The sequence below is a fragment of the Scyliorhinus torazame genome, chromosome 15, assembly GCF_047496885.1.
Source record: "Scyliorhinus torazame isolate Kashiwa2021f chromosome 15, sScyTor2.1, whole genome shotgun sequence".
Lineage (NCBI taxonomy): Eukaryota > Metazoa > Chordata > Chondrichthyes > Carcharhiniformes > Scyliorhinidae > Scyliorhinus > Scyliorhinus torazame.
The window spans coordinates 188,186,658-188,212,737 of record NC_092721.1 but is presented as its reverse complement, the minus strand read 5'-3'; the positions used below and the strand labels follow the sequence as shown (position 1 = coordinate 188,212,737).

The 26,080-nt window shown below is 50.1% G+C and overlaps 1 protein-coding gene across 1 annotated transcript in view; it reads right to left on the bottom strand.

The window, feature by feature from the left end:
- The window catches only part of LOC140391466 (interleukin-5 receptor subunit alpha-like), a 49,325-nt gene that overhangs the window by 6,605 nt on the left and 16,640 nt on the right, over positions 1-26,080 (bottom strand). The window contains exons 4-9 of the mRNA XM_072475974.1: positions 12,591-12,711; positions 12,327-12,502; positions 12,074-12,213; positions 9,277-9,418; positions 7,077-7,170; positions 4,937-5,027 (exon numbers count right to left, since the gene is read on the bottom strand). Coding sequence (XP_072332075.1) covers positions 4,937-5,027; positions 7,077-7,170; positions 9,277-9,418; positions 12,074-12,213; positions 12,327-12,502; positions 12,591-12,711 — 764 coding nt within the window. The remainder of the gene's footprint in view (positions 1-4,936; positions 5,028-7,076; positions 7,171-9,276; positions 9,419-12,073; positions 12,214-12,326; positions 12,503-12,590; positions 12,712-26,080) is intronic.

Genomic DNA, 26,080 nt, shown 5'->3' with positions numbered 1-26,080 from the left:
CACCCCTACCCAGGACACCCTTACCCGGGACACCCCTACCCGGGACAGGACTACCCAGGAAGACGAAATACCGGACAGTGACTCAGAGTGGATGGGTGGAGACGAACCCCCACCCCAAAGTGCCATGGAGTCAGAGTGGGACGAAGTGCACGACACAACGCCACTGCTGTCACCAACAGCCTCCACCATCGCAGAAACACTTACCTCGGTTGGGCACTTTAGTGATGAGGCGTCTGGTACACTCACTGGTGCGCACAAATCCGATGAAACCACCGACCCGGAGACAAGCGAAGAGGGTGACGGCCGGCTTGCGGCGGCTGCAGCCGCAGGTGGAGGAGTCCACCCGCGTCCAGGAGCTGGGAGTGGTGCCGGTCATACGTGCCACCCAGGCCGACACCCCACGGGTGGCGTTCGCGTTGGAGGCGACGGTGTCAGACATGGGGAACGGTTTGCGAGGCCTGGGGCTTTCCGTGCAGGCGGCGTCTGTGGCCCAGGACATGGCTGCCCTCTCACAGGAGGCCATGAGCCAGTGCCAGCGCCAGATGGCAGAGGCGCTCAACGCCATGGCCCAGTCTCTGCAGGCCATGGCCCAGTCTCAGCAGGCCATAGACCAGTCTCTGCAGGCCATCGCTGAGGGCATCGGCGCCATTGGCCATGTGCGAGCCGGCGTCGCACAGTCACAGACAGGGTTTGCCAATCCCCTGGGCTCCATGCCTGCAAACCTGCAGACCCCTGTCGATAGCAGCACGGGCCTCCAGGACTGGCAACGCCAGATGTCGGGGGGGCGTCGGATGGCCAGTCCGTTTGCATCCCCCACCCATGTAGAGGCCTGGGGGCCATCGGGCACCCCGAGGGAGGAGGAGGTGGTGTGGTCCGTCCCGGGTCCCCCTGTAGGGGAGGTCCCGGTACACCGCAACACCTCGGACCCCCCCCCCTTCCGTCCCAGGTGCATCGGGTGGGCAACGGGCAGGACAGGCTGGCAGCTCACCATCCCAGTCGCCCGGGCCGCAGCCTGGCCCATCTAGGCCAGGACGCCCCAGGAAACGGCCGCCAAAGGGATCGCGTATCAGAGGGCAGGAATCACAGGAGTCCACCTCCAGTTCTGCTGTACCGTCTGGGGAACCACGTAGACGTAGTCAAAGGGCCCGTAAGGCCAAACAATTCGACACTGAGTAGGTTGGCACGGGTGCAGGGCACAGATGAGTTTTAGGGGCTTGTGCACGTGCATGAACTCCTTTGGTTATTAAAGTCAATGTTACACCTACAGAAGCTGCCTTTGTGCTCTGTCCAAAGCGTGCGGGGGTGTCATGTACGTTGAGCGCAAGTGTGTGTGTGAGGGGTGTTCTTACCTCAGCCCCAGGTGAGTCTGCCCCTTCCCCCTGGGCCGCCATCAACATCCCCCCGGGCAGAGGACGGGACCGTGCGCTGCAGTGTCACAGCCGCATGCAGGGATGGTCCGGGTGGATGGTGGTACTGTGGCCATGGGTCAGACATAGTCCAACGATGTGGAGCCAGGAGCTCATCGCAGGGTGGGTTGTCATCATCCTCCATGGCCTGCAATAGACACGCGTCCACCCGCAACTGTGTGAGCCCGGCCCGTTGTGCCGCCGGTGGATCGGCAATGGGGGTGGTGGTGTGCATGCGGGTGGGGTGGGTGGGGTTGGGGAGGGGGGTGAGGGTGCTGGGTGGGTGGATGGGTGGGGGGTGTGAGTGGTTGGCTGTTGCCATGGTGTGCGGTCTGTGGCCGGACTACCCGATTCCCACGCCCATCTAGTCAGTGAAGCGGGCGGCTATCAGTCTGTCCCGTGCCCGCTAGGCCAGCCGGTAATGGTGGACAGCCACCCGCCTGTGTCTAGCCCGTCTGCCCTGACCAGTGCCCCCATCCCCCTCATCTGGGGAGGACTGTGCCTCTTCCTGCTGCTCCTGCACTCCGCCCTCCTCTGCCTGCGGCACATCGCCCCTTTGCTGGGCTATATTGTGCAGGACGCAGCACACCACAATGATGCGGCCGACCCTATCTGACCGATACTGGAGGGCGCCCCCAGAGAGGTCCAGGCACCTGAAACGCATCTTCAGCACGCCAAAGCACCTCTCTATCACTCCCCTTGTCGCTACATGGGCATCATTGTAGCGGTTCTCCGCCTCATTGCGTGGCCTCCGTATAGGCGTCATCAGCCACGATCGCAATGGGTAGCCCCTGTCGCCCAGCAACTAGCCCCTCAGCCGGGGATGGCGTCCCTCGTACATGCCGGTGATGGATGATCGCGACAACACGTATGAGTCGTGTACACTGCCTGGGTAACGGGCGCAGACGTGCAGGATCATCATGCGGTGGTCGCAGACCACCTGTATGTTCATCGAATAGGTCCCCTTCCTATTGGTGAACACGGCCCTGTTATCTGCAGGTGGCTGCACGGCGACGTGCATCCCGTTAATCGCGCCCTGGACCATGGGGAACCCGGCCACGGCAGAGAAGCCCACGGCCCGGGCATCTTGGCTGGCCCGGTCCACGGGGAAGCGGATGTAGCGGTGCGCCATGGCATATAGGGCATCTGTCACTGCCCGGATGCACCGATGCACCGATGTCTGCGATATGCCGGACAGGTCCCCACTCGGTGCCTGGAATGACCCCGTTGCATAAAAGTTCAGGGCCACCGTAACCTTGACGGACACGGGGAGAGGGTGTCCCCCGCCAGTGCCACGCGGTGACAGGTGTGCCAGCAGGTGGCAGATGTGTGCCACGGTTTCCCGCCTCATCCGGAGTCTCCTCCTGCATTCCCGGTCCGTGAGGTCCTGGTATGACTGCCGGGGCCAGTACACACGGGGCGCCATCGGGTGCCTCAGTTGCCGTCGGGCCGCGACGCCCTCCTCCCCCTCCTCGTCCTGTCGGTCAGGTGTCCCTCCAGCCTGGGCGGCTGCCGCCTGCCCCTCTGCGGCAGCCTGCGCTGCCTCTCTGGCACGCTCCTCCTCCTCCTTCTCCTCCTCCTCCTCATCCAGAGCAACATAGACATTAGCGGCTGCCGCCATGGCGGCCAACATCGCTGGATGATCGGAAAACATGACGGCCTGGTTGGGGGGGGGGGGGGGCGGGGGGGAAACGATGACATGTCATCATTGCCTATATCCCCTCCTCCCCCCAGCCAGGTGGCATTGACCGCATGGGTCCAACTGTTGGAGGCTGGCACCTGGCCAGATGGACCAACTCACTTGCCCTCGCACCCCCCCCTCCCCGGTTCGGGCCCCCCATCCTCCTCCCCGGCACGGGCCCACCATCCTCCTCCCCGGCACGGGCCCCCCATCCTCCTCCCCGGCACGGGCCCACCATCCTCCTCCCCGGCACGGGCCCCCCATCCTCCTCCCCGGCACGGACCCCCTCCCCCCCCCCCATCCCCCTCCCCGGCACGGACCCCATCCTCCTCCCCGGCACGGACCCCCGGCACGGACCCCCTCCCCCCCCCATCCCCCTCCCCGGCACGGACCCCATCCTCCTCCCCGGCACGGACCCCATCCTCCTCCCCGGCACGGGCCCCCCATCCTCCTCCCCGGCACGGGCCCCCCATCCTCCTCCCCGGCACGGCCCCCCCCATCCTCCTCCCCGGCACGGGCCCCACATCCTCCTCCCCGGCACGGACCCCCCATCCTCCTCCCCGGCACGGGCCCCCCATCCTCCTCCCCGGCACGGCACCCATCCTCCTCCCCGGCACGGGCCCCCCATCTTCCTCCCCGGCACGGGCCCCCCATCCTCCTCCCCGGCACGGCACCCATCCTCCTCCCCGGCACGGGCCCCCCATCCTCCTCCCCGGCACGGACCCCATCCTCCTCCCCGGCACGGGCCCCCCATCCTCCTCCCCGGCACGGACCCCCCCCCCAATCACCCTCCCCGGCACGGACCCCCCCATCCTCCTCCCCGGCACTGACCCCCCTCCCGGCACTCCCCCGGAGCCCAGCCCACTCTAACCCCCCCCTCCGCCGCACACACACACACACACCCCTAGACACACCTCTCCCCACACATTCAGATTGCGGCCACGCCATCGCCTGCCCAGCGGCCAACCCCCCAGGCCGTCACTCACCTCCACGCTGGTCGGCGTGAACCTGGAGCACATGTTGACGCCGGTTAAAAGGAGGTTTGATTTACGTCGACGTGACCCGTCATCACGTCGACGGGACTTCTGCCCATCCGGATGGGAGAATATCGGCAGGCCCAAAATCGGCTGCCTTGCACCCACCCGTGCCATTCTCCGATGTCTGCGGCGCCAATAACGCCCCGCTGACTTTTCTCCCTTCGGTGACTTCGGCAACCGGCGGGGGCGGGATTCACTGCGGCCAACGGCCATTCTCCGACCCACTGGGGTGTCGGAGAATGACGCCCATGGTTTGAGTGATCTCTGCACTTTATCTCGCATCTCGTCCATGTGGTCTAATTCTGCGACCCTCCTTGATTATCAATGCACCCCAACAACCGATTAATGGGATTTAAACTGGGCAGGGTCTATAACCAGAGGCTGACCCGCTGCAGATTACCACCCATACAACAAAGACAAACATTTACCCCAATGACTCTGCTTCCCCAGTTGTTTTATTTCTGATTTCTTGAACTTGAGCAATAAAGTGTTTGAACTCTGAGGCTATCTGAGACTTGGATCATCGGACAGGATCAGTATTCATTCTCAGCTGAAACGCTGAGAATGAGAATGAATGAGTGTTTATATAGCACCTTCCACTTCCAGGCGAGGGCACTCAAAATTAACATGTATTACTTGTAAAATGAATCTGTTTTTGACAAGTAATATTGCTGGCTGAGAGAAATTATTTATAAAATTAAGTTTCCTAATCCATGGTAAACATAAAATGCTACATAAGATAGAAATAATCAGGTAATGACTGTTGAATTTCTGACCATGAAGCATGTGGAATTTCATTACTGTCTGCCTACCTGAAAGTCGCCATTGTATTCCTCAAACAACGCTTTGAACTTCTTTTGAGGATCAGGGATTGGTTCGAATACTGTTTCTAACACTTTGCACCTAAGTAATGTTAAACACATTAATTAAAACCACATAACTTGACCTTATTTTGCATATAAATACAGAAGTGCATTTGGGGTCGATCATGACTTTGTGTGATAGTGGAGGACATGTGACATCAGATCATCAGCCTGGCGAAGATCTCTCCTCATTACTATTTCCATTGTAAATGGAAAAGCTTTAAATTAAGCTGCCAACTATTATCACCCATTTTATACTATCACACAAATCTATTTTTTGGCATGTTCAAATATATCTTAAATACAAGTTAATATTTTTGACATTACCAACCTGATGGGAATTGACTTTAGATTAGCTTAACCACTATGATTTCCATAGTGTTCTTTCAAACAAGAGCAGAATTTTCTAAATGGGAGGGTTTAGTTCAGACTATTTTGCTCTGTCGCCATGATTAGGCTCGGTGACCCTGGTTAGGAAATGGAATGCTAGCCAGGATTATCACATTTGGCAGCAAGGCAATGGTCGATTCTGCAAATTGCACATGTGAAACGTTGGCTGTGCTCCGGTGTTATATGCTTCACGGTGCAGCATGTCACTGTAATAGCGAGTGCATACTTTGGCAATTACATTGTTAAGCTAATTGCCTTGCTAAAGACAAGCGGTGGTTATTGACTTAATCTCCAAAGGAGCATAAATTGAGAGCGTTGGAATAGTAAGGGTGGGGGGACGAGGAAGAGTTTGTACCTCTACTGAGCTGTAGGTAGAATAAAATTGCTGAAGGTAAAGACAAGCTTGCTGTATTATTCCTCCATCATATAGCATCATTTGATTATAACACAGTGGTTTGCAGAAACCCACTGTCTTGTTTATGGTCACTTAGTCCTGGCACCAAATGCATATATTCAGAAGAGAGAGAGAGAGGGGGGCGGGGGGTGCCTGGAATTAGACAGGAGGGATCCATTCAGCCTGTCAAGCCTGTTCCACCATTTAATTAGATCATGGGTGAGCTGTGCCCTTGCTTCATCCACCTACCTTGGCACCGGCATGGCCTTGTATATGTGTGGCTAATGAATGAATTTCCCACTATGATTTGCCAGGAGAGTAGTGAGCGCCATCCATTCCAACGCCCAGCGATGAAGAGCACAAGCTTCCAGTTAAACTGACTCTCAGAGGATTCTACCAGTCTCACATCAAAGCTGCGGCAGGAGATTGGGAGAGACCACGCAGAATTTCAGGAGTCTTGATTTGTAACAAGGCACCGCAGGGAGCTGAAGCCATTTGGAGCTGAACCCTGATGCCAGTCAGTGCCATCAGGACAGGAGCCGGGAGAAACCAGGGGCGAAATTCTCTGGTATCGGCACGATGTCCGCCGACTGGCGCCCAAAATGGCGCAAATCAGTCGGGCATCGCGCTGCCCCAAAGGTGCAGAATGCTCCACATCTTTGGGGGCTGAGCCGCAACCTTAAGGGGCTAGGCCCGCGCCGGACGAATTTCTGCCCCGCCAGCTGGCGGAAAAGGCCTTTGGTGCCCCGCCAGCTGGCGTGGAAATGACATCTCCAGGCGGCGCATGCGCGGGAACGTTAGCGGCCGCTGACGGCATTCCCACGCATGCGCAGTGGAGGGAGTCTCTTCCGCCTCCGCCATGGTGGAGACCGTGGTGAAGGCGGAAGGAAAGAGTGCCCCCACGGCACAGGCCATCCCGCGGATCGGTGGGCCCCGATCGCGGGCCAGGCCACCGTGGGGGCACCCCCCCGGGGCCAGATCGCCCCGCGCCCCCCCCCAGGACCCCGGAGCCTGCTCGCGCCGCCTTGTCCCACCGGTAAGGTAGGTGGTTTAATCTACGCCGGCGGGACAGGCATTTTAGTGGCGGGACTTCGGCCCATCCGGGCCGGAGAATAGCGGGGGGTGAGGGGCCCGCCAACCGGCGCGACTCCCGCCCCCGCCAAATATTCGGTGCCGGAGAATTCGGCAACCTGCGGGGGCGGGATTCACGCCAGCCCCCGGCGATTCTCCGACCTGGCGGGGGGGTCGGAGAATCTCGCCCCTGATACGAATTATAACTCAATGAACCTCTGGATGGAGAATTACCTTCTAAATGCAAACAGTAGAAGCATCCCTGTCATCGCTGTGATGATGGCCAACATAAGCAACATCCAATATGCATTAAACAAATGGACATTTTCTGTAAATAAACAAGTCAGTTATTACAGATCATAAATGATATTCAAAAAATGTGAAAGTTGCTTTCAAAGGACTTGCAATGCAAAGTGACATATAGTAAAATTTATTAGCTTGAGCACATTCAAAGATACAGGGGTGAATTCTGTGGGCTGGATTCTCCGATTCGGAGACTAGGTGCCGACGCCAGCGTGGAAACAGTGGCGTTTTATGACAGCAAAAACGGCAGAACAGCTGCACCGATTCAGCAAGTCCACAGGGGCCAGCACCATCGCCATGTGGAACACAGCTGGTTCCAAGTGAAACGGCGGCGGATTCGCCAGGTCCCTGATTGGTGCACATGAGGCTCACATGCCGCAGCCGCACTAAAACGATCCATCCCCCCCACCCCCCGCCGCACACCGTCCCAGCCAACAAGATGGCTGGAATGAGAGCAGTGCCACGGTTCAGGGAGGCTGAGCTGGACACCCTCCTGGACCGTGGAGGAGAGGCGGCTGACCCTGTACCCCGGCCAGAGAGGAAAGCCACCAGGCGCCGCCGTTAGCCGTGCCTGGGCGCAGGTGGCAGAGGCGGTCAACGCCGTGGGCAACGTCGTCAGGACTGGCACCCAGTGCAGGAAGAAACTGCACGACCTCCTCAGGGCGTCCAGGGTGAGTAGGCAGCGCTGTGCCCATGGCACTAACCCCTCCCTACACACTCGCAACCCGGCCCCTCTTCCCCAGGGGACAGCCGAACCCCCACCCTGCCCCACATTCCAGCACCCATGCTGGGTTCCCTGGCCAGTGATGTCGTCACCAACCCAACCCTTGGACTGCATGCGTCGGAATGTCTAACACTGTCGTAGTTTGTGTGTTCCCTCCCAGGAGAAGGCCGTGCACAACCGCCGGGAGCGAGGAGAAAACAGAAAGGGAGATCACCAGACCTGCGGCCCCTCACCATGCCCGAGCAGAGGGCATGGTTGTGGTCGGTGGCCCAGAGGAAAGGGAGGTTCGCCGATGAGGAGGTCGGAGGCGGGTGAGCAAGTGATACCCTGCTCAGTTGCAGATCCCCATGACACGTGTGGGCACCCACACCCCCACACCCAACTCACCCTCCTCAGCCCACCCCCCCACCCCCCCCTCAGCCCACACCCCCCCTCATCCCACACCCTTCAACCCCCTCGACCCACACCCCCTCCACCCTTGCCCCCCCACTATACGCTACCCCCGGCCCACCGTCTAACCACACATGTCGTCTTGTGTCTTACAGGACCTGCCGGAGATGGGGCCGGTCCACCCGGAGCCCCCCGCCCCCAGCCAGTGATAAAGCCGGTGCCCCCCCAGATGGCCGAGCACTGACAGGGAGAGTAGTCTGAACACCAGCCCTCTGCTCAAAACTCAGAAGACCCCGGAGTTCGGGTCGGAGGAGGACACTGACTTTCCGTCACTGCTGTCTCCAACACCCTCCACCAGTTGACTAATCACCCATAAACTATACTCACTATACTCATCTACATCGAATGCACTAACATAATAAACTACTCTCTTGCTCTCTCACTATCTTCAGTCCTTCTAGTCAGCTCCTGCTCTAGCACTGACTCCAACCTTCTGTCCCACAAGGCTCTGCATCATCCCTTATATACTTCTGAGACTAGTTCCCTCTAGTGGCTGTCTGTGTACATTTTATTAACCCTTACTTTACTGGCATGTATAATAATGCCACACTGTCTTGGCGCAGGGGTATGAAAATCAGAAGGCTGAGGAAAAGCGGCATCACATCACAGGACCCCATTTTGTGCAGAATGATGTGGTTCCTGTCTGTTCCCTGCGGGGACATTGGCTAGCTACACCCAGGCCTTCTCACAAATCACTCCAGGCAGTTTTCAAGGGTGGGAGGGCTGATGGGAAAATCAACAGGAAGTTTATTGATTGTAATTTTTGTCTCACCAATTCAAGCTGAGAAACAAATAATGGTAGAGAAACAAATAAAAATCAGCTCGCATTCTGTCGTCAATGGTGAAAATTTGACAGGTTTCATAAATATTCAATCCGTGCTACAAAACTATGAGAAGCTCCCAACGGGCATGAAAATGAGCAAAATATTCAAGAAAAGAAAAACACAGTGACCTTACCAATAAAATCCTCATTGCTCCAGTCACTCCAGAACTTAGTCTCTTTGCAATGTTTTAATTTCAGCCTTACTTTCGCTGAGTAACGTTTTGTTGGGTTGATGTTCACAAGGACATACTCTGTTTCACCATGGAGACCCAAAAGCTAAAACAAAACAAATGGTGACGCAAACTTTGAGGAATGAAATACCCGATAAAGAAAGCAGATGGGAGTTGAGAAGCATTTTCCTATTTGATGCAGCGAGTGATGATGATCTGGAATGTTCTGCGTGAAAGGAGTCATGGAAGCAAATTCAACAGAAACTTTCAAAAGGGAACTGGGGGTACAATTGGACAAGAAAAACTTTGCAGGGCTTTGGGGCAAGAGCGGGGGAATTGGACCAATTGGGTGGCTTATTCAAAGGGCCAGCACAGCCACGGTGGGCCGAATGGCTTTGCACTGTGCTGTGTGATTCTACAGCAGAATCTCTGTTGCCTATGCCTTCCCTGATTCTTACTTAAGGGCGGTGATTAATTGACTCTGAAATCCTGATCGCTTGAGACACCCGCCCAAGTGGCGTTCCAGCAGGGTTCTCTTCTGCGAGGCCGATAGATCCCAGGGGCCGGTTAGATCTGGCATCAGAGGGTTAACTCTGTGAGCCTGGATCCTGCCCATTGTGGGTGGGATTCAGATCGCAATGTGTCACGAGATCTCATTAGATTGGATTGGATTGGATTGGATTTGTTTATTGTCACGTGTACCGAGGTACAGTGAAAAGTATTTTTCTGCGAGCAGCTCAACAGATCATTAAGTACATGAGAAGAAAAGGGAATAAAAGAAAATACATAATAGGGCAACACAACATATACAATGTAACTACATAAGCACTGGCATCGGATGAAGCATACAGGGTGTAGTGTTAATGAAATCAGTCCATAACAGGGTCATTTAGGAGTCTGGTGACAGTGGGGAAGAAGCTGTTTTTGAGTCTGTTCGTGCGTGTTCTCAGACTTCTGTATCTCCTGCCCGATGGAAGAAGTTGGAAGAGTGAGTAAGCCGGGTGGGAGGGATCTTTGATTATACTGCCCGCTTTCCCCAGGCAGCGGGAGGTGTAGATGGAGTCAATGGATGGGAGGCAGGTTTGTGTGATGGACTGGGCGGTGTTCACGACTCTCTGAAGTTTCTTGCGGTCCTGGGCCGAGCAGTTGCCATACCAGGCTGTGATGCAACCTGATAGGATGCTTTCTATGGTGCATCTGTAAAAGTTGGTAAGAGTCAATGTGGACATGCCAAATTTCCTTAGTTTCCTGAAGAAGTATAGGCGCTGTTGTGCTTTCTTGGTGGTAGCGTCGACGTGGGTGGACCAGGACAGATTTTTGGAGATGTGCACCCCTAGGAATTTGAAACTGCTAACCATCTCCACCTCGGCCCCGTTGATGCTGACAGGGGTGTGTACAGTACTTTGCTTCCTGAAGTCAATTACCAGCTTTTTAGTTTTGCTGGCATTGAGGGAGAGATTGTTGTTGCTGCACCACTCCACTAGGTTCTCCATCTCCCTCCTGTATTCAGACTCATAGTTATTCGAGATCCGGCCCACTATGGTCATATCATCAGCAAACTTGCAGATGGAGTTGGAACCAAATTTTGCCACACAGTCATGTGTGTACGGGGAGTAGAGTAGGGGGCTAAGTACGCAGCCTTGTGGGGCGCCGGTGTTGAGGACTATTGTGGAGGAGGTGTTGTTGTTTATTCTTACTGATTGTGGTCTGTTGGTCAGAAAACCGAGGATCCAGTTGCAGAGTGGGGAGCCAAGTCCTAGGTTTTGGAGCTTTGATATGAGCTTGGCTGGGATTATGGTGTTGAAGGCGGAGCTGTAGTCAATAAGATCTCGCGAGATGTAACAATCGTCGGGATTCCCAGGAGTGGCCGGTTCCGGCGGGACACGGCTGGTAAATCACGGCCATAGGCCAGGATTCTCCGCTTGCCAAAATCGCATTCGGCGATCGGGCAAAGAATCCCTTTTGACAGCTAAATCGGGGGCGGTGCCTGTTTTCGGATGCTCCGCCCCTCCAAAATGGCATCATCAGTGAATACACCGCTGGGGCGGCACAGGACGTCACCTGAAGGCCCTCCCCCTATGCTCCGCCCCCAGTGGGCAGTCTTCCCGATGGCGTGGATCACTTGTGCTCTGAGTTTTCGTCAACCTTGTGTGGCGGCTGCGGACTGTGTCCACCAGCCCCCCACCGGGCGGAGCATCGGTACAGAGGCGGCGCCAACTTTTTCATCGTAAAATTAGACACTTCCTACGGACATAGCCTCAAAATCAGAGAACCCAGACCATAATTCTTGGCACTGTTGTTATGAATACAGCATTTCCTTCATACAATAGGATTTTAATCTCTACTTAAAGGGCAGCACGGTAGCACAAGTGGCTAGCACTGTGGCTTCACAGCGCCAGGGTCCCAGGTTCGATTCCCCGCTGGGTCACTATCTGTGCAGAGTCTGAACGTTCTCCCCGTGCCTGCGTGGGTTTCCTCCGGGTGCTCCGGTTTCCTCCCACAGTCCAAAGATGTTTCAGGTTAGGTGGATTGGCCATGATAAATTTCCCCCAGGGACCAAAAATGTTAGGAGGGGTTATTGGGTTACCGGGATAGGGTGGAAGTGAGGGCTTGAGTCGGTCGGTGCAGACTCGATGGGCTGAATGGCCTCCTTCTGCACTGTATGTTCTATGTTCTAACTAGTCTACAAACACAATGGTGGATTAAAGAATGTATCAACTGTTAGCAACTCGCAAGTGAAGGAGGAATGCATAAAGCTTACCTCAGTGCTACCCTCATCCAAATCTGTGACTTCCAATTCAAATGCAAAGCAGTTAATATTAGTGACATAACCTGGTGGCATGTCCCACTTCACAGTCAGATTTGGTAAAACCTTGAGGTTTACTGGCGGGTTGTATATTTCTGAAAGTTAAGGACACAAAAAACTTTCACATTTAAGTGAACATTTAATGCAATGAGAAACACAACAATCCAAACTATATAAACAATGCATTTTGAAAGGAGCTATATCGTACCATATTCCTGTGGGTCAAGCTCTGCGTAATATGATCGAATCGTTCCAGTATTATTTGATCCATTGACACATATTAGAATATTCTCCTCGGCATCATATATGCCTTGATCAACTTGGCAGCCAGATCTCCCATTCTTTGTAAAATAATGGATACATCGTCTGGTGGTCTCACTCTGTCTTAAAGGGAAAACATTTGTAATTGATATAAAAAACAGAAAATTTAGAGGTATTTTAACTTATTATGGGCCCACATTTTGGCACTTACCTGTAATACATGACATATTCGGTATCGGTAGGTGCTTTACTGCCTTTTCTCCATGTACAATTCATGGATGAATGATTATATATAATACATGAAAAGTTGGAAACTAATGTTTCTTGATCACCTGCGCTCATAAATGAAACAGGTTTTTAATTAAAATACATTGTAATATATGTGGCATGCTAACAATAATTTTAGTCCACATGAATTTTGCAAAGAAATTATATCAGAAAATAAACTTCAATATAGAATGAAAAGTGCTAGTCCAAATTTCTAAGTAGTGTGGGGGAATTAATAGATATTTCCCCAGGTTCTTGCTTTTACAATGCATATTTTTCTTTAATATGATTCATGGGATGTTGCTGCCATGGCTAGGCCTTTGAGAAGGTTGTGGTGAGCCTTCTTCTTAAACAAGTGCAGTCTGTGTGTAGGTGTAAAGATCTTTGAAGGTGTATGACATCTTGGACGGGATTCTCTGGCCGTGTCCGCCCGGCGACCAGCGAATCCCGCCCGAGGTCTCTATTGCCGACGTCTCGCCTGTGGTGTTCTTGCAGTGGGCAGGACGGAAGAATCCAGCCCCGTGAGTGAGATGTTGAGAACCACTTCCTTACCTTGCAGGTCAGCTGTTCGGGAGAGAGAGGGAGCCAGGACCTTGGAAACAGCTCGGGAGTTTCAAAAAGCGCGGGAGCTGCGAGGCAGAGGGGACAGTTTAAAAGGGCGCGCTGTGGGTGAGGTAAGTACTGCTTAACCACTTCCTTACCTTGCAGGTCAGCTGTTCGGGAGAGAGAGGGAGCCAGGACCTTGGAAACAGCGCGGGAGTTTCAAAAAGCGCGGGAGCTGCGAGGCAGAGGGGACAGTTTAAAAGGGCGCGCTGTGGGTGAGGTAAGTACTGCTTAACCACTTCCTTACCTTGCAGGTCAGCTGTTCGGGAGAGAGAGGGAGCCAGGACCTTGGAAACAGCGCGGGAGTTTCAAAAAGCGCGGGAGCTGCGAGGCAGAGGGGACAGTTTAAAAGGGCGCGCTGTGGGTGAGGTAAGTACTGATTAACCACTTCCTTACCTTGCAGGCCAGCTGTTCGGGAGAGAGATCAGTTTTGGGAGCAGGCCTATTGGCTGACTGTAAATCAGGAAGGATACAAAGGGTGTGGCTGAAGTGCCTATAGAAACGGAGTGCTGAAGGCAAACAGAGTGTATCTGAGTTTGGGTAAGGCTGAGTGCTGAAGGCAAACAGAGTGTATCTGAGTTTGGGTAAGGCTGAGTGCTGAAGGCAAACAGAGTGTATCTGAGTTTGGGTAAGGCTGAGTGCTGAAGGCAAACAGAGTGTATCTGAGTTTGGGTAAGGCTGAGTTCGGGTAAGAGGGGAGTGACAAAAAAAAATCAAGTTAATTAAGTAAATTAATTAACTAGTTAAGGGAATTTGGTGCTCACCTGAAGGAGGTGCAGAGAAGCAGACCTGTGAGGGAGTCTCTGGAGCAATTGCATCACAGCCAGCAGGTAAGTGATTGGCTTGTAACTGATAAGTGATTTCTCTCTCTCTTTGACTTTCTCTTAGCTGTGTAGTGTAGTTCAAATTTAACTTCAGGTTTAAGTCATGGCAGGAGAGCTCAGACCCGTGTCATGCTCCTCTTGTGAGATGTGGCAAGTCAGGGACCCTTCTGGTGTCCCTGACTCCTTCATCTGCAAGAAGTGTGTCCAACTGCAGCTCCTGTTAGACCGCTTGACGGCTCTGGAGCTGCGGATGGACTCACTTTGGAGCATCCGCGATGCTGAGGAAGTTGTGGAAAGCACATTCAGTGAGTTGGTCACACCGCAGATTAAAGTTACTGAGGCAGATAGGGAAAGGGTGACCAACAGACAGAGGAAGAGTAGGAAGGCAGTGCAGGGATCCCCTGCGGTCATCTCCCTCCAAAACAGATTTACCGTTTTGGAAACTGTTGGGGGAGATGGCTCACCAGGGGAAGGTGGCAGCAGCCAGGCTCATGGCACCGTGGCTGGCTCTGCTGCACAGAAGGGCGGGAAAAAGAGTGGCAGAGCTATAGTGATAGGGGATTCAATTGTAAGGGGAATAGACAGGCGTTTCTGCGGACGCAAACGAGAATCCAGGTTGGTATGTTGCCTCCCTGGTGCAAGGGTCAAGGATGTCTCGGAGCGGCTGCAGGGCATTCTGGAGGGGGAGGGTGAACAGCCAGCTGTCGTGGTGCATATAGGCACCAACGATATAGGTAAAAAACGGGATGAGGTCCTACAAGCTGAATTTATGGAGTTAGGAGTTAAACTAAAAAGTAGGACCTCAAAGGTAGTAATCTCAGGATTGCTACCAGTGCCACGTGATAGTCAGAGTAGGAATGACAGGATAGCTAGGATGAATACGTGGCTTGAGAGATGGTGCAAGAGGGAGGGTTTCAAATTCCTGGGACATTGGGACCGATTCTGGGGGAGGTGGGACCTGTACAAATCGGACGGTCTGCATCTGGGTGGGACCGGAACCAATGTTCTCGGGGGGATGTTTGCTAGTGCAGTTGGGGAGGGTTTAAACTAATGTGCCAGGGGGATGGGAACCGATGTAGGAAGTCAGTGGGGACAGAAACAAAAGGCAGGAAGGGAGAGTGTGTAAAGCATGACCAGAGAAAGCAGGGAAGAGAGCAAGGAAGGTCTACATTAAACTGCATTTATTTCAATGCAAGGGGCCTGACGGGCAAAGCGGATGAACTCAGGGCATGGACGGGCACATGGGACTGGGATATTATAGCTATGACTGCAACATGGCTAAGGGAGGGGCAGGACTGGCAGCTCAATGTTCCGGGGTACAGATGCTATAGAAAGGATAGAACAGGAGGTAAGAGAGGAGGGGGAGTGGCGTTTTTGATTAGGGAGAACATCACGGCAGTACTTAGAGGGGATATATCCGAGGGTTCGCCCACTGAGTCTATATGGGTGGAACTGAAAAATAAGAAGGGAGAGATCACCTTGGTAGGACTGTACTACAGGCCCCCAAATAGTCAGCGGGAAATTGAGGAGCAAATATGTAAGGAGATTACAGATAGCTGCAAGTATAATAGGGTGGTAGTAGTAGGGGACTTTAACTTTCCCAACATTGACTGGGACAGCCATAGCATTAGGGGCTTGGATGGAGGGAAATTTGTTGAGTGTATTCAGGAGGAATTTCTCATTCAGTATGTGGATGGACCGACTAGAGAGGGGGCAAAACTTGACCTCGTCTTGGGAAATAAGGAAGGGCAAGTGACAGAAGTGTTAGTGAGGGATCACTTTGTGACAAGTGACCATAACTCCATTAGTTTTAAGATAGCTATGGAGAATGATAGGTCTGGCCCAAGAGTTAAAATTCTTAATTGGGGCAAGGCCAATTTTGATGGTATCAGACAGGAACTTGCAGAGGTAGATTGGGGGAGACTATTGGCAGACAAAGGGACGGCTGGTAAATGGGAGGCTTTTAAAAATGTGTTAACCAGGGTGCAGGGTAAGCACATTCCCTTTAGAGTGAAGGGCAAGGCTGGTAGAAGTAGGGAACCCTGGATGACTCGAGATATTGAGACTCTGGTCAAAAAGAAGAAGGAGGCATATGACGTACATAAGCAACTGGGATCAAGTAGATCCCTTGAAGAGTATAGAGATTGTCGAAATAGAGTTAAGAGGGAAATCAGGAGGGCAAAAAGGGGACATGAAATTGCTTTGGCAAATAATGCAAGGGAGAATCCAAAGAGATTCTACAGATACATAAAGGGGAAAAGAGTAACTAGGGACAGAGTAGGGCCTCTTAAGGATCAACAAGGGCATCTATGTGCAGAGCCACAAGAGTTGGGTGAGATCCTGAATGAATATTTCTCATCGGTATTCACGGTGGAGAAAGGCATGGAGGTTAGGAAACTAAGGGAAATAAATAGTGATGTCTTGAGAAGTGTGCATATTACAGAGGAGGAGGTGCTGGAAGTCTTAAAGCGCATCAAGGTAGATAAATCCCCGGGACCTGATGAAATGTATCCCAGGATGTTGTGGGAGGCTAGGGAGGAAATTGCGGGTCCCCTAACCGAGATATTTGAATCATCGGCAGCCACAGGTGAGGTGCCTGAAGATTGGAGAGTGGCGAATGTTGTGCCCTTGTTTAAGAAGGGCAGCAGGGAAAAGCCTGGGAACTACAGACCGGTGAGCCTAACGTCTGTAGTAGGTAAGTTGCTAGAAGGTATTCTGAGAGACAGGATCTACAAGCATTTAGAGAGGCAAGGACTGATTCGGGGCAGTCAGCATGGCTTTGTGCGTGGAAAATCATGTCTCACAAATTTGATTGAGTTTTTTGAGGGAGTGACCAAGAAGGTAGATGAGGGCAGTGCAGTAGACGTTGTCTACATGGACTTTAGCAAAGCCTTTGACAAGGTACCGCATGGTAGGTTGTTGCAGAAGGTTAAAGCTCACGGGATCCAGGGTGAGGTTGCCAATTGGATTCAAAATTGGCTGGACAACAGAAGGCAGAGGGTGGTTGTAGAGGGTTGTTTTTCAAACTGGAGGCCTGTGACCAGTGGTGTGCCTCAGGGATCGGTGCTGGGTCCACTGTTATTTGTGATTTATATTAATGATTTGGATGAGAATTTAGGAGGCATGGTTAGTAAGTTTGCAGATGACACCAAGATTGGTGGCACAGTGGATAGTGAAGAAGGTTATCTAGGATTGCAACGGGATCTTGATCAATTAGGCCAGTGGGCCGACGAATGGCAGATGGAGTTTAATTTAGATAAATGTGAGGTGATGCATTTTGGCAGATCGAATCAGGCCAGGACCTACTCAGTTAATGGTATGGCGTTGGGGAGAGTTATAGAACAAAGAGATCTAGGAGTACAGGCTCATAGCTCCTTGAAGGTGGAGTCGCAGGTGGACAGGGTGGTGAAGAAGGCATTCGGCATGCTTGGTTTCATTGGTCAGAACATTGAATATAGGAGTTGGGACGTCTTGTTGAAGTTGTACAAGACATTGGTACGGCCACACTTGGAATACTGTGTGCAGTTCTGGTCACCCTATTATAGAAAGGATATTATTAAACTAGAAAGAGTGCAGAAAAGATTTACTAGGATGTTGCCGGGACTTGATGGTTTGAGTTATAAGGAGAGGCTGGATAGACTGGGACTTTTTTCCCTGGAGCGTAGGAGGCTTAGGGGTGATCTTATAGAGGTCTATAAAATAATGAGGGGCATAGATAAGGTAGATAGTCAACATCTTTTCCCAAAGGTAGGGGAGTCTAAAACTAGAGGGCATAGGTTTAAGGTGAGAGGGGAGAGATTCAGAAGGGCCCAGAGGGGCAATTTCTTCACTCAGAGGGTAGTGAGTGTCTGGAATGGGCTGCCAGAGGTAGTAGTAGAAGCGGGTACAATTGTGTCTTTCAAAAAGCATTTAGATGGTTACATGGGTAAGATGGGTATAGAGGGTTATGGGCCAAGTGCGGGCAACTGGGACTAGCTTAATGGTAAAAACTGGGCGGCATGGACTGGTTGGGCCGAAGGGCCTGTTTCCATGCTGTAAACTTCTATGATTCTATGATTCTAAAAGCAGGGCAGTTAAGCCAAACACTTGTACTTAAGGAAGTGCTTAAGGAAGTGGCCCGCGAAATAGTGGATGCATTGGTAATCATGGGCGTCTTTCTCTGACCCCCCGCCGGGTCGGAGAATCGCCGGGGGGGGGCGGCGTGAATCCCGCCCCCGCCGGCCGCCGAATTCTCCGGCACCGAAAATTCGGCGGGGACGGGAATCACGCGCGCCGGCCGGCGTGCCCCCCCCCCCCCCCCGCCCCCGGCGATTCTCCGGCCCGCGATGGGCCGAAGTCCCGCTGCTGTCATGCCAGTCCAGCCGGCGTGAATCAAACCACCTACCTTATTGGCGGGACTGGCGGCGCGGGCGGGCTCCGGGGTCCTGGGGGGGGTGACGCGGGGCGATCTAGCCCCAGGGGGTGCCCCCACGGTGGCCTGGCCCGCGATCGGGGCCCACCGATCCGCAGGTGGGCCTGTGCCGTGGGGGCACTCTTTTCCTTCTGCCTCGGCCACAGCCGCCGCGATGGCCGATGTGGAGGTGACCCCCCCACGGCGCATGCGCGGTGTTGTCGCCAGCAGCCGCTGACGCTCCCGCGCATGCGTGGACTTCCGCTGATCGACAAAGTCCTTTCGGCCCCGGCTGGCGTGGCGCCAAAGGCCTTTCCCGCCGGTCGGCGGCACGCCAACCACTCTGGCGCAGGGCTAGCCCCTCAAGGTGAGGGCTTGACACCTAAAGGTGCGGAGAAATCCGCACCTTTGGGGCGGCCCGATGCCGGAATGGTTCCCGCCACTCCATCCTGCTGGGACCCAACGCCCCGCCGGGTGAGGGAGAATCCCACCCCATATCTTCCAAGAATCTGTAGACTCCGGAACAACTACAGATTGGAGGGTAGCGAATGTACCCTCTCTATTTAAAAATGGAGGTAGAGAGAAAACGGGAAATTATGGGCCAGTCAGCCTGACATCGATAGCGGGGAAAATACTCGAGTCCATTATAAAAGACTAAAAAGCAGAGCACTTAAAATAATAATAATACTCGCTTATTGTCACCAATAGGCTTCAATGAAGTTACTGTGAAATGCCCCCAGTTGCCACATTCCAGCGCCTGTTTGTTGAGGCCGGTACGGGAATTGAACCCGCTCTGCTGGCCTTGTTCTGCATTACAAGTCAGCTGTTTAGCCCACTGTGCTAAACCAGCCCCTTGGAAAAGAGTGGCAGGATCAGACAGAGTCAGCATAGATTTACGAAAAGGAAATCATGCTTGACAAATCTACTGGAATTATTTGAGGATGTAAGCAGCAGAGCTGATGAGGGGGAGACATTGGATCTATTTTATTTGGACTTTCAGAAGTCTTTTGACAAAGTCCCACACAATAGATTAGCATGTAAAATTATAGTGCATGGGATTGGGGGCAGTGTATTGAGAACAGGGTGGCAGACAGGAAACAAAGAGGTGAAAAATCTGTACAGACTGTATCGTTGATTGTTGGGAAGTATATTTCCCGGGGTGTTTATTTGTTGTAACCTGTTTTGATACATGTTTGTAATAAAATACATTTATAAAAAAAGGAAACAAAGAGTAGGTTGTCATGTGAGGTTACCTTTAAGGAATGGATGTTTAAGCAATGTACCTTTAAGAAAACAGTGATGTCAGAGAGTGGGTGGAGCTCAGCTCAGTTCAGCCATTTTGCAGTAGTTTGGCAGTTTGAAAAGCAGCTTGTTCTGCAGTGAGCTGGAGTTGCTGTGACCTCTGCCATAAAATACTATCTCTGGATCATTTGGGTGATTTAAACTCATAATAGTAAAACCTTTAACCTGATGTGATTATTTTAAAGGTGTTAACCCAAAGGGTTGTGAATCTCTGGAATTCTTTGCCCAGTGAAGCAGGACCTGGGTGTGCTGGTGCACGAGTCGCAAAAAGATGGTGTGCAGGTGCAACAGGTGATTAAGAAGGCAAATCGAGTTTTGTCTTTCATTGCTATAGAGGGATGGAGTTCAAGACTAGTGAGGTTATGCTGCAATTGTATAGGGTGTTGGTGAGGCCGCATCTGGAGTATTGTGTTCAGTTTTGGTCTCCTTACCTGAGAAAGGACATATTGGCACTGGAGGGACTGCAGAGGAGATTCACTAGGTTGATCCCAGAGTTGAGGGGATTAGATTATGACGAGAAGTTGAGTAGACTGGGACTGTACTCATTGGAGTTTAGAAGGATGCGGGGGGATCTTATTGAGACATATAAAATTATGAAGGGAATAGATAGGATAGATGCGGGCAGGTTGTTTTCCACTGGTCGGGGAAAGCAGAACTAGGGGGCATAGCCTCAAAATAAGGGGAGGTAGATTTAGGACGGAGTGTAGGAGGAACTTCTTCACCCAAAGGGTTGTGAATCTCTGGAATTCCTTGCCCAGTGAAGCAGTTGAGGCTCCTTCTTTAAACATTTTTAAGAAAAAGATAGATGCCTTTCTAAAGAATAAAGGGATTCGAGGATATGGTGTACGGGCCGGAGAGTGGAGCTGAGTCCACAAAGATCAGCCATGATCTCATTAAATGGCAGAGCAGGCTCAAGGGGCCAGATGGCCTACTCCTGTTCCTAGTTCTTATGTTCTTATGTTAAGTCTCTTGGAAGTTTGAAGGAACATTTTAAGGAGTTATTTACTGGTGCAATATTTTCTGAGTTATCTTTGAAGTAAGGGGTGTTAAGAGATCCAATGTTTATTTAAGATGTTAAGTTGAGATCATGGAACAAACATTGTTTTGTGTTTAAAAACCCACGTGTCCATAATTGTAATCCCACACCTAGGGAAAAAGCTGTGTGCTAGGAAAAGCAACAAATCCATTAAAGGGAGAGGTTGGTTGAACCCCATGCTACATTTTGGGGTTCTGAAAATGCCTCACCCATAACAATTGGGGACTCGTCCGGGATAAAAGTCTATCTATTGGATTGGCTTTGGTGAACTTAAAGACAGTGAAGGATTGTTGCTTTTCCCGTGTGGCATTTTAGTTTAAGTGGGGAGAGTGTTGTGAACAATGGCTCTTTCAGAGGCTCAGAAGTTTTTGGGGGTGGAGAATGTCACATGTAGTACTTTACGGACAGAAACGAAAAGCAGACTGTTAGATTTGGCAAGAACATTGCAGTTAACATTACCTGACAAAATGCGAAAAGATGAGGTAATTATGGTGGTGGTTAAGCATTTAAAGTTGCCTGAGATAGAGTTTGACTCATTGGAAATGGCAAAAATTCAGTTGCAAATTAAACAAATGGAACATGAGAAAGAATTAAAGTGGCTTGCATACGAGAGAGTAAAAAGAAAGAGAGAGAGAGGAAAGAGAAAGAGAGAGAGAGGAAAAAGAAAAGGAGAGAAAAGAAAGAATAACCCTCGCAGAACAAAAAGAAAAAGAAAGGGAGATACAGATCAGGGAAAAAGATAAAGGGAGGGAGTTTGAACTTCAGAAAATGGCCATGAAACATGACAATCAGTTAAAATTGGCAGACGTAAAGGGAAACGTACAGTTGGATGATAGTGATGAGGATAGCGAGAAGGAGCGTCATAGTCAAAGGCTTGGTGGGAATCTATTTAAATATGTCCCAGCATTGCCAAGGTTTGACAAGAAGGAAGTGGAAATCTTTTTCATTTCATTTGAGAAGGTAGCTAAACAAATGAAATGGCCACAGGACATGTGGGTGTTACTGATTCAAACAAAGCTGGTAGGTAGAGCTAGTGAAGTGTTTGCATCACTACCGGAGGAGGTATCTGGAACGTATGAGGAGGTGAAGAGATCCATCTTAAGTCCATATGAGCTAGTGCCTGAAGCTTACAGACAAATGTTTAGAAATTTAAGGAAATAATTTGGTCAAACATACATGGAGTTTGAAATGCTCAAACAGAGTAATTTTGATAGGTGGATAAGGACTTTGAAAATAGACCAAATGAATTAAGCTCTCAGAGAAATTATACTTTTGGAGGAGTTTAAAAATTCAATTCCTGATGTAGTGAGAACTCATGTGGAAGAACAGAGGGTTAAAACTGAGAGACTAGCAGCGGAAATGGCAGATGATTATGAATTAGTTCATAAATTAACGATTGGTTTCCGACATCAGTTTCAGCCGGTGAGGGATAGAAACTGGGGACATGAGAAATACTCAAGTGGTAAAGGTAAAGGTGATCTGATGGGAGACAATAAAGAGAGTGTACCTCAGATTTGAAAAGAAATCCAGGAGGGTGGAAAAGAAATGAAAAGTTTCAGATGTTTTCACTGCAATAAACTAGGCCATGTAAAGTCACAGTGTTGGTGGTTGAAGAAAAGCACTGGGAAGGCTGATGTGGTAAAACAGGATAAGACAGTGGGGTTTGTTAGAGTGGAAAAGGAAAGCCCAAGGGAAGCAAAGGAGGTGCAAACGATTGTACAGCCTGTTCAAGAAGTCATTGTTAAGAAGGTGCCAGATGTCTTTAAAGAATTTACTTGTGTGGGTGAAGTTTACTCATGTATATCAGGAGGAGTATATTCTATGAAATCTATGAGTAGGTAAAGAAGTCACAATTTTAAGAGATACAGGGGCTAGTCAATTTTTAATGGTAAGAGATGAGGAATTATGTAGTTTGGGAAGAATGTTGCCAGAAAAGGTGATGATATGTGGAATTCAGGGTGAGAGGAGTAGCGTTCCATTATATAAGGTAAGGTTGGAAAGTCCAGTGAAGAGTGGTGAAGTGGTAGTAGGAGTAATAGATAAACTATCTTGTCCAGGAATACAGTTTATCTTGGGTAGTGATATAGCTGGATCGCAGGTGGGAGTGATGCCTACTGTGGTTGATAAGCCAGTGGAAAATCAGTCAACTGAAGTGTTGAAGGACGAATATCCTGGCATTTTTCTGGATTGTGTCGTAACAAGATCGCAAAGTCACAGGTTAAGACAAGAGGAGAAATCAAAGAGTGAAGATGAAGTTGAAGTGCAATTATCAGAAACGATTTTTAATCAGATGGTTGAAAAAGAACAAGAACAGGTGGAGGATGAGGCAGATATTTTTAGTTCAGGAAAATTGGCGAAGTTACCACAGAAAGATGTAGAAATAAAACTGATATATCAGAAAGCATATACGGAAGAGGAATCTGAGAGTATACCAGAGTGTTATTACCATAAAAATTATGTCTTGATGAGAAAATGGAGACCTGTACATATGCAGGCGGATGAAAAGTGGGCAGAAGTTCATCAAGTAGAATTGCCGGTAGGGTGTAGAAAGGAGGTGTTGCGAGTTGCACATGAGGTACCAGTGGGAGGTCATTTGGGAATCAGGAAAACTCAAGCTAAAATCCAGAAACATTTTCATTGGCCTGGACTACATAAAGATGTAGTTAAATTTTGTCAATCATGTCACACATGTCAAGTGATAGGGAAACTTCAAATAGTGATAAAACCAGTGCCCTTAATACCCATTCCAGCATTTGAGGAACCTTTTACAAGGGCCCTAATCGATTGTGTAGGACCGCTTCCTAAAACAAAAAGTGGGAATCAATATCTTTGATTGTAATGGATGTGTCCACTAGATTTCCAGAGGCCATTCCAGTACGTAATATTACAGCTAAAAGGATTGTGGAGGAGTTATGGATAGCTTAGGAATAAAACAATTTAAATCAACTGCGTACCATCCAGAATCGCAGGGAGCGTTAGAAAGGTGGCATGAGACAATAAAGACAATGTTGAGGGCGTATTATCAAGATTATCCAGAAGATTGGGATAAAAGAATCCCATTCATATTGTTTGCAATTAGGGATGCACCTATTGAGTCTACCAAATTTAGTCCTTTTGAACTAATTTTTGGTCATGAGGTAAGAGGACCACTTAAATTGATTAAGGAAAAATTGGTGGATGAGAAATCGGAAATTACCCTTTTGGATTACATGTCAAATTTTAGGGAATGATTAAATCGAGCAGGTGAATTGGCCAGACAACATTTGAAAGTTGCACAAAATGTGATGAAACGGGTAGCGGACAAGAAATCCAAAGTTCGTAGTTTTGCCAGTGGGGATAAAGTTTTAGTGTTGTTACCAGTGGTAGGTGAGCCTTTAAAAGCTAGGTTTTGTGGACCGTATCAGATTGAAAGGAAATTAAGTGAGGTGAATTATGTGGTAAAAACACCAGATAGAAGGAAGACTCACCGAGTGTGTCATGTGAATATGCTTAAAAGGTACTTTGAAAGGGAAGGAGAAAAAAAGGAGCTTTTAATGTTTCTAACACAAAGTGACGAACCAAATCCAGATGACTGTGAATTTGACGTACCTCAAATTAAATTGGAAAATGAGGATGATCTTAAAAATTGGGGATGAATTGTTAAGTTACCTTCCAGAGGAAAAACAAACTGACCTGAAAGAGTTATTGATATCACATGGGCAAATTTGTAGAGATAAATTGGGAAGTACTGTGGCCACCTGAGTTTGCCAAGTCCCGATTTAAAATGGCGAACGGCAAAGGCTGAAGGGAAATTCAGCCAACACAGGCAGAAACCAGCAGGTGCAGTTTTGCTGTGTATTTAACTCTGCAAAAGCCCAGACAGCATCGATACCAGCAATCATCAGCATAATAATGTAACAGCCATCTACATACTAATGAGCAATCCCCGGGAACAATAGCAACATTTGGGACAAACAAAACTGAGCCAGACTCCCCGGCGCCAGCAGGAGCCAACACAAAAGAGGTTAACGGACACCTCAAGACCGCCCATCGATCAGGGAACCGCTCCAGTATTGGAGAAATCGAACCAAGCGATTGGAACAAAGTCCAATCACCTAGAACCAGGTACAGGGTCCGCCCTGAAAGGCGGAAAGCCCCTGGGCTCTATAAAGTTAAGCCCCAAGTTCAAATCGCCCCTTTTCTTCCTGACCGGGTCACCCAGCAACGCGAACCAACATTGACTGCGACCGGTCCAGTGGCCGCCGAGAGATCATAAGTCTTAAGTCAACGCTCGCTACGAGATAGGCGCTCCTAGCTACCAATCCGTACCAACATCAAATCCCGCAGACTCAGAACCCGAACGAAAGGCCATTTGTTCCCCTGACCTGGTGGGCCAGTCCGAAGCTAAGTACAGGCCTGTTAGTCGTAGAAGTAGCTTAGACGTAGAATTTGTGCATGAGTAGCGATTACTGTGTATAATAAATGTGCTTTAATTTAAATCTTTCTAATCGGTGTATTGAGTTATTGGTCATTACTCGAACTTGAACCTCGTGCCGGTATCATAAAGATACCTGGCGACTCGAGAGCAAAGGTTTAAGAAATGGATGTTTAAGCAATGTACCTTTAAGAAAACAGTGATGTCAGAGAGTGGGTGGAGCTCAGCTCAGTTCAGCAATTTTGCAGTTTGAAAAGCAGCTTGTTTTGCAGTGAGCTGGAGTTGCTGTGCCTCTGTCATAAAAGACTATCTCTGGATCATTTGGGTGATTTAAACTCATAATAGTAAAACCTTTAACCTGATGTGATTTTGTTTAAAGGTGTTAAGTCTCTTGGAAGTTTGAAGGAACATTTTAGGGAATTATTTACTGTTGCAATATTTTCTGAGTTATCTTTGAAGTAAGGGGCGTTAAGAGATCCAATGTTTATTTAAGATGTTAAGTTGAGTTCATGGAATAAACATTGTTTTGTGTTTAAAAACCCATGTGTCCATGATTGTAATCCCACACCTAGGGAAAAAGTTATGTGCTAGGAAAAGCAGCAAATACATTAAAGGGAGAGGTTGGTTGAACTCCATGATATATTTTGGGGTTCTGAAAACGCCTCGCCCATAACAATTGGGGGCTTAAACATCCAGTTCTTAAAGGCACTCTCGCATGACACGGTTCTTTTACCGAATGGCAGGCAGTGACTTGTGGGGTACCACACTATCGCTGGGACCCCAGCTAGTCACAACATATATTAATGATTTAGATGAGGGAATTAAATGTAATGGGCGGGATTCCCCCAACGGGAGTCGAAGTGCT